The sequence below is a fragment of the Anopheles nili genome, chromosome 2 (assembly GCF_943737925.1).
Source record: "Anopheles nili chromosome 2, idAnoNiliSN_F5_01, whole genome shotgun sequence".
NCBI lineage: Eukaryota > Metazoa > Arthropoda > Insecta > Diptera > Culicidae > Anopheles > Anopheles nili.
In genome coordinates this window covers 2323605-2337529 of record NC_071291.1, presented here as the reverse complement: position 1 = coordinate 2337529, position 13925 = coordinate 2323605, and the positions used below count along the sequence as shown (strand labels likewise).

Sequence of the window (13925 nt, the reverse complement as noted above, 5' to 3'; positions counted from 1 at the left end):
CGGAACGCAAAACACAAACATTGGCCAACCCACCGCTGGAAAGCAGCATGGTTCTGGAGCGACGAGGCGGTCCGGCGGAAAGGAACCGGTTTGTAACGGCGGGTATGGCTGGAATCCAGCCCCGTTTATAGCCGCTCGTCGAGTGTTCAAGTGTGCTTTGAAACGACCCCGTACAAATGTCAACAGATGAACCACATGGAGTTCACCAACCAGCTGAGCCGTTACTGATTCTATTAAGAGCTATGCCACGAAAACACTTTTTTTGAAATCCAGCTCATCTAATTGATTATGCAAGTTAGCCAGGAGTGAGTTGGAAAAAGCACCTATTAACTATGCAACCGGCATATATTTCCTGAAGTTTAAGCTCCATGCAATTACAAATCACCTTCTCTACTGCTGAGTACAGGTGCATTCACAGCTCACCTCTAAAAAATGGTATATATGGTTTGAAACACAGATGAAAACGTGTTTACACATTCGCTCGTGTGACAATCAGATCAAAAATAAAAGTAAACCAAATCCAAAACTATTCGAAACCACTGATTTTAATGGTTAATAACAATAATCGTATCACCGTACTTTAACGTTTATTTCATGTTCGATTGCACCTTAACAGCATGACCAGGTGATCAGGTGTTATATATCGTCCTGTAATTTTTTGTTGTATGAGATAATGTTATCTAATAGTCTTTCGCGAATATCGCCACAATGAGTGCATACACGTTTCTGGTAAAAATATGGTGCAAACCACAAAAGCTTCTAACATTCAGGAAACCCAATGATCGCGGTTGATCGTGGGCAGTGCAGAGACAGGTGGTGCTGTGCTACTCGTAAAGCGCACGGATAAAGTACATGGGTGCATTGGGTACTACATACATATGCGCACTAGCGGCGTAGAAATTAGCGAAAGAAGTTGAACCAAAGCAAGTATGCCATACCCGGACACAAAATTTTTCGAAAAAGGAAACACATCACACTCGGTTGCTGTGGTTTGGATATAAATAAATTATTAATGCTTCCAACTTTTGTTTCAGACGCGATCGTATCTATGCGCTGTACCGTCACTGAATTGGCTAGTATTTTGCCTCCCTTTGATGGTGGTAACGTTTCCAATCGTGGTAAAACCCGATTCGCCAAATGACATGCGGATATGAGCCGCGTTTTTTCCCACAACTATGAGACATCGATGGAAGTGTTTGTTGAGTGCAATATGCAAAACAATGGCATTTTTTAAAGGATTGGCTTCGTTAAACAACTATCTATTTATCCCGAGCGCTCGCGTTTTTTTTACTGTTTTGTTCATGGCGCAGTACTTCAATGCCTGTGAGATGTGCTTGGGTTTTGGCGCCGGGTCTGTTTGGGGGAATCAGTTAAACCAATTCCAATCTCTTCATTTCTTTGAACAGTTCCTTGCCCATTTGAGCTGGGCTTCTCGTGACAATCACACCGGCCTTTTCGAGAGCGTTGATTTTGTCCTGAGCACCACCCTTTCCACCAGAGATAATGGCACCAGCGTGACCCATGCGACGACCAGGCGGAGCTGACAGTCCAGCAATGAACGACACCACTGGTTTTGCTTTGATGCCCTGAAAATAGATTGCGCTACTATTAGGCAAAAAATCTTCTACAGACGATTCTAAAAGAGAGCTTACCTGGTTGTACTGCATGAGATAATCGGCCGCATTCTCCTCGGCGACACCACCGATCTCACCAATCAGAATGATGCCCTTCGTATCGGGATCCTTCAAGAATACCTCCAAGCAATCGATGAAGTCGGTTCCGTTGAACGGATCACCGCCAATTCCGACGCACAGCGTCTGGCCCAGTCCAACTTCGGTGGTCTGATGGACAGCTTCATAAGTCAGCGTTCCGGAACGCGATACGACGCCGATCTTGCCACGTTTGTGGATATGTCCCGGCATAATACCGATTTTGCACTGCAAAAAAGCGAAAACGATCGAAAGTTCATTAGTGTTATACGTAATCGACCGTCACAGCAGCGTCTGTTGCCGCATCAGTTCGTGCCAACGCGTTTAGCATTATTCTATTTTTAAACGCGACAGTTTAGACAATTTGTACACCGGGTTCCATATGGCATTCAAATAGTACCGAAGCATCTACGCGATGTAAAAATCGTTAAAAACAAGGAAATGCGTTTCATCGGGAATCGACGGGTTTATCAACCGGATTGTATTTACATGCACTAATTCGAAGCCCACGTCCAGTTTCGAACGGCTTCTTATCGCCGTTCGACAAGAGGTCAACTCTTTGATGTGTATTGAACTTTGGCTCGTGAAGATAATGCGTCCGTGGGTTGGAAAACGAATCACTCACATAAACATCGCAACGCACACACAGTACGTGCTCCAATTTTGATCGTTTCCGTCACAATATACTTACTTGCTCGGGGGCAATGATTCCGGGACAGTTGGGCCCGACGAGTCGCGACTTATCCTGAGCCAGCAGGGCATGCTTCACCTTCACCATGTCGTGCTGCGGAACACCTTCGGTAATGCAGACGATCAGCGGCATCTCCGCTTCGATCGCCTCCATGATGGCTTTTGCTGCGCCCGGAGGTGGCACGTAGATAACGGTGGCTTCCGCTCCGGTTGCTTTCTTCGCTTCGGCTACGGTGTTGAACACGGGCTGGTCCAAGTGCGTGCGGCCACCCTTGCCGGGAGACACTCCTCCCACCAGCTTGGTGCCATATTCGATGGCCTGCTGCGAGTGGAAGGTGCCCTGCTTGCCGGTGAAACCTTGGCAGATAACTTTCGAGTTTGAATTAAGTTTCAGGTTCTTCCGTGTCGATTCGTAGCTCGCAAATCGGACGCTTGTCGTGAACCCATCTAAAACAACAACAAAAACAAAAAGATTAAAGTGTACCACTGCGTGATCATTGACGATACGTCATCGTGCTAAAGGTCGCGCCAGTCTTTCATTCCAGATCACCGAGCCAAGCAAACTGTTTAGATCGAACGGCTCAGGCATAGCCAAACAACAAAACACCTTTCAATCACTGGACCTTATCGTGTTGCAAACGGTGCACGTTGTATCTATAACCGGTCAACGATGGTAATGGATGCAGGAAACCTGCTTGTAAACCACACAGCGGTGTAGTGCTTCGATATTCAAGCAGAGCCTTCTATTATTTAGGATTATGTAATTTTGCCAATTGTTTTCCTTATTGTGCCATTCCGTGTGGCCTTGAAATGGATTGAGAATTTCTTAACCTTACCTTTAACTCGCGATAGAAGTCGTGCACTTGCGGCAGCCATTCCTCGATCCAGAAATTGCGGCTAGAAAATCGAGAATTCGAGGAGCAAATCGTGTTTTAATCGGAACCGTCGGAATTATTCGATCAGCGAAGGGCGACAGGAACGAAAGAGACAATCTATCTTCGCGGAACGCAATTTGACAACTCGCTGACAGCCATAAGTGTTGCCAGTATATTTCTCCAAAATTTACTCATGTAATTAACTATATTGTTAAATAAATATAAACAGAATACGTTTTTTTATATTTGCTACATTATGATTTTATTATACATGCTATATTCATGGACGACCTACTTTTCACCACTACCTGTGAAAATAGAAAATAACAAGGTCTTGTATGAAAACACGCTTTTGCTGGACTAATTATTCACAATCGCTTACCATCACCAGGAACTTGCTGACTTATTTTAGCAAGCGCTTCGAATGTTCTGGGCTCCCAAATCGCCAAATCCGCAAGAACTTTCCTGTTTAGTAAGATATCATTGCTATAAAGCCCATGTTGAAACTCAGCGAACTGCATCCCATGCTGTTCACAGCCGGCATTTACTCGCTGAGTCCAAAGTTCACGCATATCTTGTTTTTTAAGCTCACGTCCTTTGGTGGCATAGACCAGAGCCCTGTTCACGTTGCGGATTGCAATAGAGTAACAGTTTCGACGGCGTCCAATATAGTGCTGCAATCAGATGTAAGTTCATCAAAACCATTACACTTAGCTTATAGCCGAGCGAAATTTTACTTACAGCAGCTAGTTTAAAAATCCTTCGTTTACGCCAGAACTCATCTGGTCCTCGAGCGCGCACAAAGTTGATCACCGACGTAAATACCATATTTATGTCTGGTCAGAAGAATTAGGATCGTACCCGAGTGCAAGTTTTACGGCAGTCTCACAGCAAACCTAAACAAAACAAACATGTGCAATTTTACGTAATGTCAACACCGGTCCATATACGTGCTGTCAGACACATTTGTCTAGATATCGACGGAAAATTTGTTTTTCTCCACCTAGTCTGTCAAAAACAGCCGGAAAACAAAAATACGGTCGGAAAAGCTGGTGCTCTCAAAAGGCACAAAAAGTAATTTACCGCTTTACGCATTTTTGCAAAGTTTACCCCAAATATAGCACAACATGTACCTCTAAAGTAGCATTTGATTGGAAATCGGCCACTAGTCGAAAGTTGTTAAACAACGAAAGTGAGCTATTTTGTGGTACTGCAGGGATCTCGAGTATTAGCTACACTATGGCCACAATGTTGTGTTACGAAGGGAAATTAAGCCTTTACTGCTTTTTGGGTGGAATGGTGAGTCTGCTGGTTTTTTATGGAGTAGAATCCTTTTGGTACGAAGAAAGCATGTGGACCAAAATAGCTTTTGCAGTTGGCTACTATGTTGCGCTGAACATTCTTATCCGGCTAAGGTACAACCCCCGGGATTATCAGGTGAATTCACTATATTTAATCTAAAAAAACACGTGAGCAAGGTAAACAATTATATGTGTGTTTGTTGTCTATCCGTAGATTGCTGTAAGGGCCGCTTTTCTGGGCGCTGTTTTATCCGCTGGTATCATTGTTTTGCTTGTCGCCAATGAGCGTTACAAAGCATTTGGCATTTACGCCACACTTATGGCGATGTTTCACTATTCCGAGTACCTTGGAATAGCAATTTGCAATCCTAAAACCCTTTCGACGGATTCTTTCATACTGAACCATTCAGTACACTATGCCCTAGCAGCCGCAGCCAGCTGGGTGGAGTTTTTCGTTGAAGTGCACTACTTTCCTGGTAAGTGAATGGTATCACGGACCACGTTACAGAGAATTATTTAAACATTATTCTTTTGTCTTTAGAAATAAAATCCTACAAAACAATTTGGATGGCTGGTGTGTTGTTATGTCTCGCAGGAGAATCGCTTCGGAAAGTGGCGATGATAACGGCCAGCAAAAACTTCACTCACATTGTAAGAGGTTTCGAATATTTTTAGAAAGTCGCACAAAACTTAATACACTATCTATTCAAAGGTTCAATTCGAACGGCACAACGAGCATGAACTCGTGACGCACGGAGTATACAGTTGGATGAGACATCCATCGTATGTCGGATGGTTCTATTGGTCTGTAGGAACACAGGTACAGAAATGTTTCAAAAATGTCATACTTGTATTTTTTCACAAATACCATAATGCTTCTTATATACCTAACTAGATAACGCTTGCCAATCCGTTGTGCTTTGTGATCTATGCCATCGCAAGCTGGAAGTTTTTCCACGATCGTATCCTGATGGAGGAAATAACGTTGCTGAACTTTTTTGGCGAAGAATACATACAGTACCAGGAACGTGTTCCATCGGGTCTGCCGTATATAAGAGGATTCCGGGTAGAACCATGATATTTCGAGTCCGATCCTGACCTAGAGGATCAAAACAGCTTCCACACGGACAAATGTAATGAGACTGATATACGCGAGAGTGGTGGTGCAGTACGGCGATCCTTCGAGGATCACAACGAACGAGTTGTGTTGGAGATTCCGAAGGGTGATGTGGAGCGCCGGCGGAGTGTCGGAGGAGGGTCGGAGCATAGTCGAAACCGACGGTACTCGGGGACTTACGACAATTGTGATGATCAGGATGCATCATCATTGGTATAGAACCGCATCGACATTTTGTTGCGGTCATTAGTGACAGTAAATCATCAGATGTTCAAACGCCCACTTTATTTTTTTGTGTTACTTTTTGATACGATCGTACATGTTTTTGATTAATTAGTTAGTGAAACAGTGGCGAAGCAGTTGTAATTACTGGACAAGAGCACAGAACTCGAACTCGAGCTTCTCGAGTCAGCCGGCCCGATTTTCGGCTAGTGAACCTACAAAAGCACAGTAGTCAACACAGATGATAGCAATAGGAAATCGATGTATATATTTATATTTTCCTAAAAACCTAGCTTTAGTATGATTGTACTAATTTAATGTGTATGGGGGCATTTATTTTCTTACAAACTAACCCCTAACAAAACCCAGTGCCACAAAATGGTTATAAAACAAACAGCAGAACAAAACATGCAAATACATACAAAAACTGTTGATAAAACACCTTAGTTCCGTTCTATGCGCACCTTTGCCGATTCTTTCACGTTAAAATTTGGAACGCGATCCTTCTTGCCAAGGATTTTAGTTGTCGGCTCTATGTACGTAACGTTGCTGATGATGCCCAAAACCCGACGTTCGATGATTCCGAGGAACAGTTTGGCATTGTTGAGCGTAACCCTGCGTTCGTTGTTTAGCAGATTCAATATTGGCGCCTCGTCGCACATCAAAAGTCTAAAAATACGACTCATTGAACTGAGTACGCCTTTGGAGGATGGAATGAGCAGCAAAGTTGTGATACATACTTGTATATCCTTTCCGCCATTCGCAGCAGCTCGTCTAGCTTCACGTCTAACTTTAGCTTGACTTCCTGGGCAGTCTCTGCCGCCTCTCGGCATTCCTCCTGAGCTAATCGCAGGGCGTCAATGTTATCATCCTGAGAGTGCTCCTTCGACTCGTTGATCGCGATTTGTTCGGCTGTAAAAAGTTTGTACCAGTGATTACAAACGTGGCAGCTGGAAATTACGGGACTCAACCTACCGATGTTGTCTTGCAGTAGCTGCACACTCTCGGTAAGCGTTTCCACCTCGTGGCTTAGCTCGTTGACGTAGTTGAAGAGCGCAAAGTTTTCCTCTTCTTTTTTGATGAACTTCGCCACCAACCGATCGATGTCATCCTCACCAGAGAAATTCATGATGCGAGTCATGATCTGTTCGTACTCCTGGTACTGTTTCTCCAAATGTTCAAGCATCTTTTTGCGCTTTTGTGCTTCTCGCTCCTCTAGCTCTGCGTTCGCCCTACGCTGTCCCTTGATGCCGAGGAACTCCTGCAGCTTCGCATCATGATCGAGTTTACGCTGCAGCTCGCGCATCTCCTGGATGTGTGCCAGCTTGTCGCTCTGGCCCTTATCCTTAAGGATCTGCAGCTTGGTGCAGAGCTCCTCGCGTGTATCGTACGCCGAAGTGGCCTGCTCGATCAGATCGATCATGTAGCGCTTACCCTCGTTCAGCTTGTTCACCAGCTTCTCCCACATGATGTTGAACGTCGCCCTCTCAGTCAGCATGTGATCGATGGTCTGCCGCAGCTGGGCATTCTCGGCCATCACCGCACCAGCCCGTTTGTTGACCACATCAAGCCGATTCTCCAGCTTCTTCACCGATTGTTGCGCCTTGGCAATGGTTTCGTTGTACAGATTGTCCGTCACTTCGTTGTTCCGGATTTCGGCGATCTCTCGGTGGATCTTCTTGATGTGACCCTCCAACTCCCAGAGACTGTCCTTTTTCGCTTTCAATGCTTGCTGCGCCTTATCCTGCCGATCGTAAGCAAGCTCGAGAACCGATTCCAGTTCCTGTTCACGCTTCGAATGTGTCCCGTTCTCTTCGCAGTTGAGTTGCAGTTGCAGCTGCTGCTTCTCCTTCTCCAACACGCGAATGTTTTGTTCGAACTTTCGAAGCGCCTTCGACTTGCCATCCATAAACGTGGCCCGCTCGTTCAGCAACGTGCGGAGTAGCTTCTGCAGGCGCGATATCTCAGCCTCGGCCAGCTGATCCATCTCGTACTGCTCAGCGGCCCCGATTTCCGAGGCCATCTTCGGTTGGCTGGACATGGCGGTGGATTTGCAAGCGTCTCGTTAGTCGACGGTTAACTGCTGCTGTTGTTGCGCTATCTCTCTAAGTCTCACCACACCCTGATGGAGAGGCAAAGATGCATCTACTAATGAGCAGAATAAACAGCTGTACTTCGTGCCAGGCGACTCCACCTCCACAACACCGGAACTCCGGGTGGAATAAAGCGGTAACCATTTGCATAAATAAATCATTCGATTGCGGATGAATTTGCACACTAAATCGTGCGGCTATGAATAGGAAGCGCCATCGGATCGGTTGTTTTGGGAAAGTTGGGAAACACAAAGCGGAGCTTGCGGAAGGAAACCGAGCGAAATGCAGACCAAGGCGGGAAGACAAACCGAACGTGAAAACGCGAGGAAAAACTCATCTGCTCGTTTGGCACGCTTTACCAGCCTACTGGAAGGTGCCACCAGACGTGTTCGCGAGTGCGAAACAATGGTGCGAACTTCGACTTCACCCAAACAAACCTGGGCAACGCGAGAGAAAAAAAGACTTTTCCCCAGTCGGTTGGAGACACAAAAAGAAAGGAAATGGGACACTTCCAAGAGAGATCCACTGATGCACTGTTGCAGTGGGTGAGCTGATTCTGCTTATCAGTGTGTCAGCCGCGAGGTGAACAATTGATTTCTATTTTAAATTACCTTTGTTTCACAGTTTCACTTTCATTGAATGGGGTGGATGGATTTTTTTGCGTTGCTGTTAATTGTGTGAAAATTCCTGACCACTTCTAAAAAACTGGATCAGCAAACTGGCCACCGAACGCGATCCTTCCTGGTAAGAATGTCGACGTGCGACTGACGGACAGCATTGCTCCACTGCTGGAATTAAGGAAATGCCTCGGGAATGCCTTCCAGACTTGGGGTTTGATCGATACACGATGCGCGTTGTCATGGTCGGCCCATCAACCGGATGAATGGAGTCCGTTGTTTTTGGTTCGCCTTCGCATCGGTATCGGCATTTACCGCTCGGTGTGGCGGATTAATCGTGGAAGAGTAATGGCGTACCACTCATCTAATTAATCGAGAAGAATCAATAGTGAAAGGCGCACAGTGACGCCTTCCATCGGAGGTCATCAGAGCACACTTCCAGCAGTTTCCTGGAGCAAACCGATGACCGGAACCGTCCCGGAAGAAACTGCTTCTCTTGCCCTGGCGTAAAGCATCGGATGGGCGGTTTGTTTTTTCGTTCAATCAAGACATACCGTTGGATCGAAAAACCCAAAAGTAGGGCTTAAAAATGTGGACTATTTTGTGTACCGTTTGCGGCGACTTCCGACTGCTGAGAAACACCGACACCATGCGACCCTAACAACGCTGACGACCTCTTTTTGTGTGGTCACCTTCGGCATGCAGTTGGGTCGGGTGCATTCAAGTGGTGTCTTTTCCGTTCCGGTATTACGCAATTTCGAGAGAGTTTCTTTCTTATAATTGTGCTTTCGAGCTGCTTTCATTAGTGGTGTGAATTGAGGCTAAGGGCTATTGTTGGAAATGTCTTTTTTATGAGCCCTTAAAATTATGTTCGGTAGCGATAAAGCAACTACGGCTCCATTAATCAGAGCTACTAGGAGCGTTCTAAAAGAAACCATCGCGTAAATGCACCAAACGTAACATGTGTTGTGGCGTCAACCCTCGTTTCAGTCATATCTCCGAGCTGATCTGAAATGCACGCTCAAACACATCCTGATTGTGCGCCTCGTGACTCGACGCCCTGAGGCCTCGTGGCCTTCTTAGTGGCTCCGTTGAACGCGGCCACAATGCGTCACCATGACGCAATGCTGTCACAATGTTCCACAAGCACACATCGGTCGGTGGCTTATAATAGCGTCATCTTCTCGAGTCTGCACCACGAGGCCCCACCGAGAAGGCCATTTCCATTCGAATGCATCCAAACAGTCGGGCGGCTGCTAGCCGTGTTGCGAAAATTGTACGTTGTTGCAGTTGCAACCGTGCGTTTAGCAGCGAGGAGCCCAATTATTTACAACTCCGTGCGCTGGCTCAAAAGAGGGCCACCGTTCAAGGAGCTCTGCCGACGCAAGGAGTCAAGATGGCGATGTGGTAGTGGTGTAGCTGAGCCACCCGGAGGGGTTACGACGTTCTATGCACGTCGCTGAGAAACAATGGAGTAGAATAAAACATGGTGGCGATCATTGTTCATAACGACACGTTCGAAAGCAGCATCGGGTGCGTTATGTTGCGTCTGGCCTGAAATGTTGTGTGTTTATTTATTTACATAAGATAACACAAAGCGCTGAAGATGCTAGCGCTGTTGGTTTAGCGAATCGAATTTATATCGCAATCGAGCGAGCTGACCATAACTGACCATGATCGTTGTAACAAAATGGTTACCAACGAGAAGAGATCGAGCAGTCTTTTGTTTGATCGGCTTTTTTTTTGTAACGCCGGATACTGTTTTGATCAATTTAACATATAAGCTTAGTAAACGGGTGTGACCTCCGAAAAAGGTGTTGCTTTACTTCCTCGTTAGCGTTACCCACCGTACTCAAAGTGCTTTGGAAACACATCGTCGTTGCTCGAAGGCACTTACGGTATGGGGAGCGAGAATTTTACGCTTCATTTGACGGGCATTTGTGAGTGATTTTTTTTTCTGCACCCCAACAACCGATCGGAAGGAGGCCACCGAGCGGAAATACAGCAGCCCAACACGCGCATTAGACCTTTCGGGGGACCTCGAAAAAAAGGTTATCGGCTAACGGTTTCCGACCCATCCTCGATGGTATCGGATTAATTGAGTTCGTTAAAGTTTAACAAACGGAACAAACGCTTAAACGAAGCGGTGGGACCGTTTTCCGGTGCGGTTTTTCCTCGCTCGCGTCTATGCAGATGATCGTTCGAGCGATATCACTCGTTGGGAGCGGATGTTTAAGCAAATGCTTCCGCAACTGCCGAGACGCCGTCGGCCGAACGGCCGAAGAGAAAGTGATAAGCTGAGAACAAGCCCGGGCTGGGCGGGCGTGTTTAGTCGAGGTGGAAAACGCGCCACCGTCGATGGGAAATTTTCTTTACGATCGTGTTTTTCTCGGCACCCACACCACCGTCTGCTATCAGTCTTAAGTGGGTGCGTAAGAGCTCGAGATTTCTCCCACCGTCTAGCGAAGGGCCACGGAAGGAGTGAGTTTTTCCACCCACCAACCCTACCGAGCGAGGGTACGGAAGTGAAAAGCGCTAATATCTGTCGATTTCGGACCGTTCCACGGAACAATTGAATAGAGAAAAGAAGATCTTAATTGCTCTGCGTGTTGGAAATGGTTAAGCTCGTGGCCACACACCACGAGCTTTTTACAGCCTTGGGAACTCGAACGCCCCTGCCCTTCCCTTTGGGGTCGCACCCGAAAGCCCCTGGGTCGTAGGTTTTCCCTTTGCGTTCGATCCGTGGTGGCACCTGGGACAAAGTAGCACGGTGGCAAAAGTGCATCAGAAAATGCACCGCCGAGAGATCATCCAGGAAGCGACCCGGGGGGGATTTCCCAGGGGACGCATTATTTTGGGGGTCGTTACTTTTTCATACCATAAAGCGGCCAGGTTTTTGAATAACGAACCTGACCAAGTTCACGAACAAACGGACAATAACCTCGCCCAGGGCGTGATGGTGTTTATGATGGAAAACGCCAGATAACGCCAGCTCAGTATCAGCTCGGAATGGTTTGTGTAAAATATTTACACCCAGCGGGCTTTCAAGCCTCTGGGAACACGCGTAGTGACACCGTTTGGGCGCACGGGAAACGCTGGGAAAACAGCCACGAAGTCACGCCACCCAGTCGTTGCCCAAACGGTGGAAACTCGGACGGAAGGCGGCATCCAGCATGACCCAGTAAATCACATGCTTAAGCCGACAATGGCAACCGTGCCTAATAATAGTCACATGAGCGCCGTCACACGCTTTTTCGAAAAACGGCACACTGAAGCCGCGTTTACTGCCGCTAGCTGTCATGTGTCGGTAGTAAATAGTGCTGCAGCTACTGCCATTATGGTTATTACCGTTTCGGTAGGCGCCTCAGAAGTTTCTTGCTGTTCCTACGCTCCACAGCGCTCCTTCTGGGGGTTGAAAGAGCCGCGAGCTTTTCGTCACCGCCTGAGACGGGTGACTTATCAATCCACTTCTCACGCATCAAAGCATGCCAGGTGGAACCGCGCGCTCCCGAAACGCATCGAAACACTCCGCGCACACGTGCATGTTTATGTTTTTCTTTCATTTTCTTCGTGCTGCGCCGGGGTACACAGAGTGTGTTTTCTATTTGTACTGTTTGTACGGCCAAAGGATGGGGGAATGGTTTAATCCACACACACGCATGGTCGCGTGCACACACGTGCGCACCCACAGACAGGAAGAAGATTGCAAGAAAATTGTTTCATGGCCAATGAATTTGAAAGGCGCAATGGGGAAATGACGAACCTGCTGCATTCGAACCGGGCGGTGCGTCGTAAAATTATGGTACCGTTTCGGTGTCTTCGCGATCGACATCCCTCCGGCAAATTGTTGTGCCAACCGGGGTCTTCCTTTCCCTTCGGTCACTCGGTCAACGGACTTTCGCGAGTGGGTGTAATGGCGTTTTTTTTTTGAAAATGGCGCGCGAAAAGCGATTATGATTCAGCTCAACGGTGTCATTACCATGCCGGTACAGCAAAAGTGCTCCATTCTGTGGCCTGTGGCGTTTGCATTGATTTCCATTTCCTATGCGTAAGCTTCAATTACGGCGTGGCTGAAAGGGCGAATGAATAAAACATCGTATGAGAGCGGCGTGCAGGAAAATGCATTTCTCTGGCAGCTTTACAACCACCGGCACCGGAGCAGTTAGCTGATTGTGAAAGCACTGGAGGCTGACTCCATTTGCATAGTGCCTTTTGGAGTTTGAATCGACTCGAGCCACCGGAATAACGCTTATGTCGAATGGCAGTGCATGACGATTCCATTGCATCATTTTCCTGCTCGCGTCGTAAACGTGTCGAGCACGTGAGAGAGTCCATTCGTAGTGATAGTTGCAGCTGTCGACGGAAATCGGTATCTTGAACGTGATAATGTTGGTTGAAGACGTGACACGGTTCTTTATCTGCAGTTTCCGCTCGAGCGTGATGCAATCTGTCAAAGCGATCCTCTAGCTGCTACACCTGCCAGGGATGCATCTAATTACGGCTCACGATGCACGCCGTGGACACAGTAACGGCTCTAGGCGGGCACGTTTATTGGCCTCATCAGCTTGGCCTTTTATTAATATATGTTTGCACTGCCAGCTCCCGGCAGATGGTGACGGGACGTTGGACGCTTTTCCCACCGATTTTGGACGCTTTTCCCATCGCTGAATCCTCTCCGACCAACGACCTAGCGAGGCGTATTTTATACCGCACCACATTGGCAACCAAACGTCGCTGGGGCAACACGGCCTCTTCTGGTGGTGTTATTTACAAATGCCACACATCACAACCCGGCTTCCATCGCTCGTCAGCCCAATCGCATTGCAGGGCGAACGCGTGAGGCGTGAAAGTCTTTTGCCAATCAATAAACAAATTATTCGTTCACGAGCGGCCCCCAACGCAGCCGCAAAAGAGTGGCCCATCGAAAGAGTGGCATCATCGGCGTTTCATAATGACTTGATGGACGCTAATTGGCGATCAGATCGTTGCTTTTTAAACACATTTGGTGCTTGTTTGTGGCCACCGTGCCGCGGTACGGTGAGAAAAACTGCAACATACGTTAGAGTAGAACGATGGCGGAAGCGACAAACCCTCTTTCGAATGGGTAAGCTAATGGGAAAATTCGATCTATCAGTGCGCTCCAGACGTGCGTTTGTTTCCTGGTGAGCAATTAAAGCAAACTACCCAAAAGTACGCCAAATCATGCTTATATCACGAGAGTACGCAAGTGAAAGAGCAGACCGAGCATACCCTTGTGCCTTCGACTTTGGTCGTGTTGGGGTCGGCAGATGAAAATTGCAC

The 13925-nt window shown here is 47.2% G+C and overlaps 4 protein-coding genes across 4 annotated transcripts; 1 reads left to right on the top strand and 3 right to left on the bottom strand.

The window, feature by feature from the left end:
* Positions 1-524: 524 nt before the first annotated feature.
* LOC128721907 (succinate--CoA ligase [ADP/GDP-forming] subunit alpha, mitochondrial) lies at positions 525-3357 on the bottom strand. Its single transcript, XM_053815709.1, has 4 exons — positions 3236-3357; positions 2401-2846; positions 1653-1937; positions 525-1586 (listed from the first exon to the last, which is right to left on the bottom strand). The coding sequence occupies exons 1-4, from the start codon at positions 3273-3275 to the stop codon at positions 1371-1373; spliced, it is 987 nt and encodes a 328-aa protein (XP_053671684.1). The 5' UTR covers positions 3276-3357; the 3' UTR covers positions 525-1370.
* Positions 3358-3534: 177 nt separating this feature from the next.
* Positions 3535-4162, bottom strand: LOC128731726 (39S ribosomal protein L20, mitochondrial). The gene is made up of 3 exons (XM_053824859.1): positions 4016-4162; positions 3657-3948; positions 3535-3582 (listed from the first exon to the last, which is right to left on the bottom strand). Exons 1-3 carry the CDS (start codon positions 4100-4102, stop codon positions 3566-3568), a joined length of 396 nt encoding a protein of 131 aa, XP_053680834.1. The 5' UTR covers positions 4103-4162; the 3' UTR covers positions 3535-3565.
* A 351-nt stretch (positions 4163-4513) lies between these two features.
* LOC128731941 (protein-S-isoprenylcysteine O-methyltransferase) lies at positions 4514-5653 on the top strand. The gene is made up of 5 exons (XM_053825099.1): positions 4514-4711; positions 4790-5051; positions 5117-5226; positions 5288-5395; positions 5471-5653. Exons 1-5 carry the CDS (start codon positions 4514-4516, stop codon positions 5651-5653), a joined length of 861 nt encoding a protein of 286 aa, XP_053681074.1.
* Positions 5654-6357: 704 nt separating this feature from the next.
* On the bottom strand, positions 6358-7955 carry LOC128720850 (coiled-coil domain-containing protein 63). Its single transcript, XM_053814550.1, has 3 exons — positions 6890-7955; positions 6655-6826; positions 6358-6583 (listed from the first exon to the last, which is right to left on the bottom strand). Exons 1-3 carry the CDS (start codon positions 7953-7955, stop codon positions 6358-6360), a joined length of 1464 nt encoding a protein of 487 aa, XP_053670525.1.
* Positions 7956-13925: the final 5970 nt, after the last annotated feature.

Bases quoted from the DNA above. Each gene is read 5' to 3' on its own strand.
- LOC128720850 (XM_053814550.1), bottom strand. From the start codon at position 7,955: ATGTCCAGCCAACCGAAGATGGCCTCGGAAATCGGGGCCGCTGAGCAG. The intron at 6,827-6,889 runs GTAGGTTGAGTC...AACTTTTTACAG, and splicing joins GCTACTGCAAGACAACATCG to CCGAACAAATCGCGATCAAC. The intron at 6,584-6,654 runs GTATGTATCACA...TCGTATTTTTAG, and splicing joins ATGGCGGAAAGGATATACAA to ACTTTTGATGTGCGACGAGG.
- LOC128731941 (XM_053825099.1), top strand. From the start codon at position 4,514: ATGGCCACAATGTTGTGTTACGAAGGGAAATTAAGCCTTTACTGCTTT. The intron at 5,052-5,116 runs GTAAGTGAATGG...TTTTGTCTTTAG, and splicing joins TGAAGTGCACTACTTTCCTG to AAATAAAATCCTACAAAACA. The intron at 5,396-5,470 runs GTACAGAAATGT...ATACCTAACTAG, and splicing joins ATTGGTCTGTAGGAACACAG to ATAACGCTTGCCAATCCGTT.
- LOC128721907 (XM_053815709.1), bottom strand. From the start codon at position 3,275: ATGGCTGCCGCAAGTGCACGACTTCTATCGCGAGTTAAAG. The intron at 2,847-3,235 runs GTAAGGTTAAGA...TTGTTGTTTTAG, and splicing joins ACTTCTATCGCGAGTTAAAG to ATGGGTTCACGACAAGCGTC. The intron at 1,938-2,400 runs GTAAGTATATTG...GCTTTTTTGCAG, and splicing joins GAATCATTGCCCCCGAGCAA to TGCAAAATCGGTATTATGCC.
- LOC128731726 (XM_053824859.1), bottom strand. From the start codon at position 4,102: ATGGTATTTACGTCGGTGATCAACTTTGTGCGCGCTCGAGGACCAGAT. The intron at 3,949-4,015 runs GTAAGTAAAATT...ATCTGATTGCAG, and splicing joins GGATTTTTAAACTAGCTGCT to CACTATATTGGACGCCGTCG.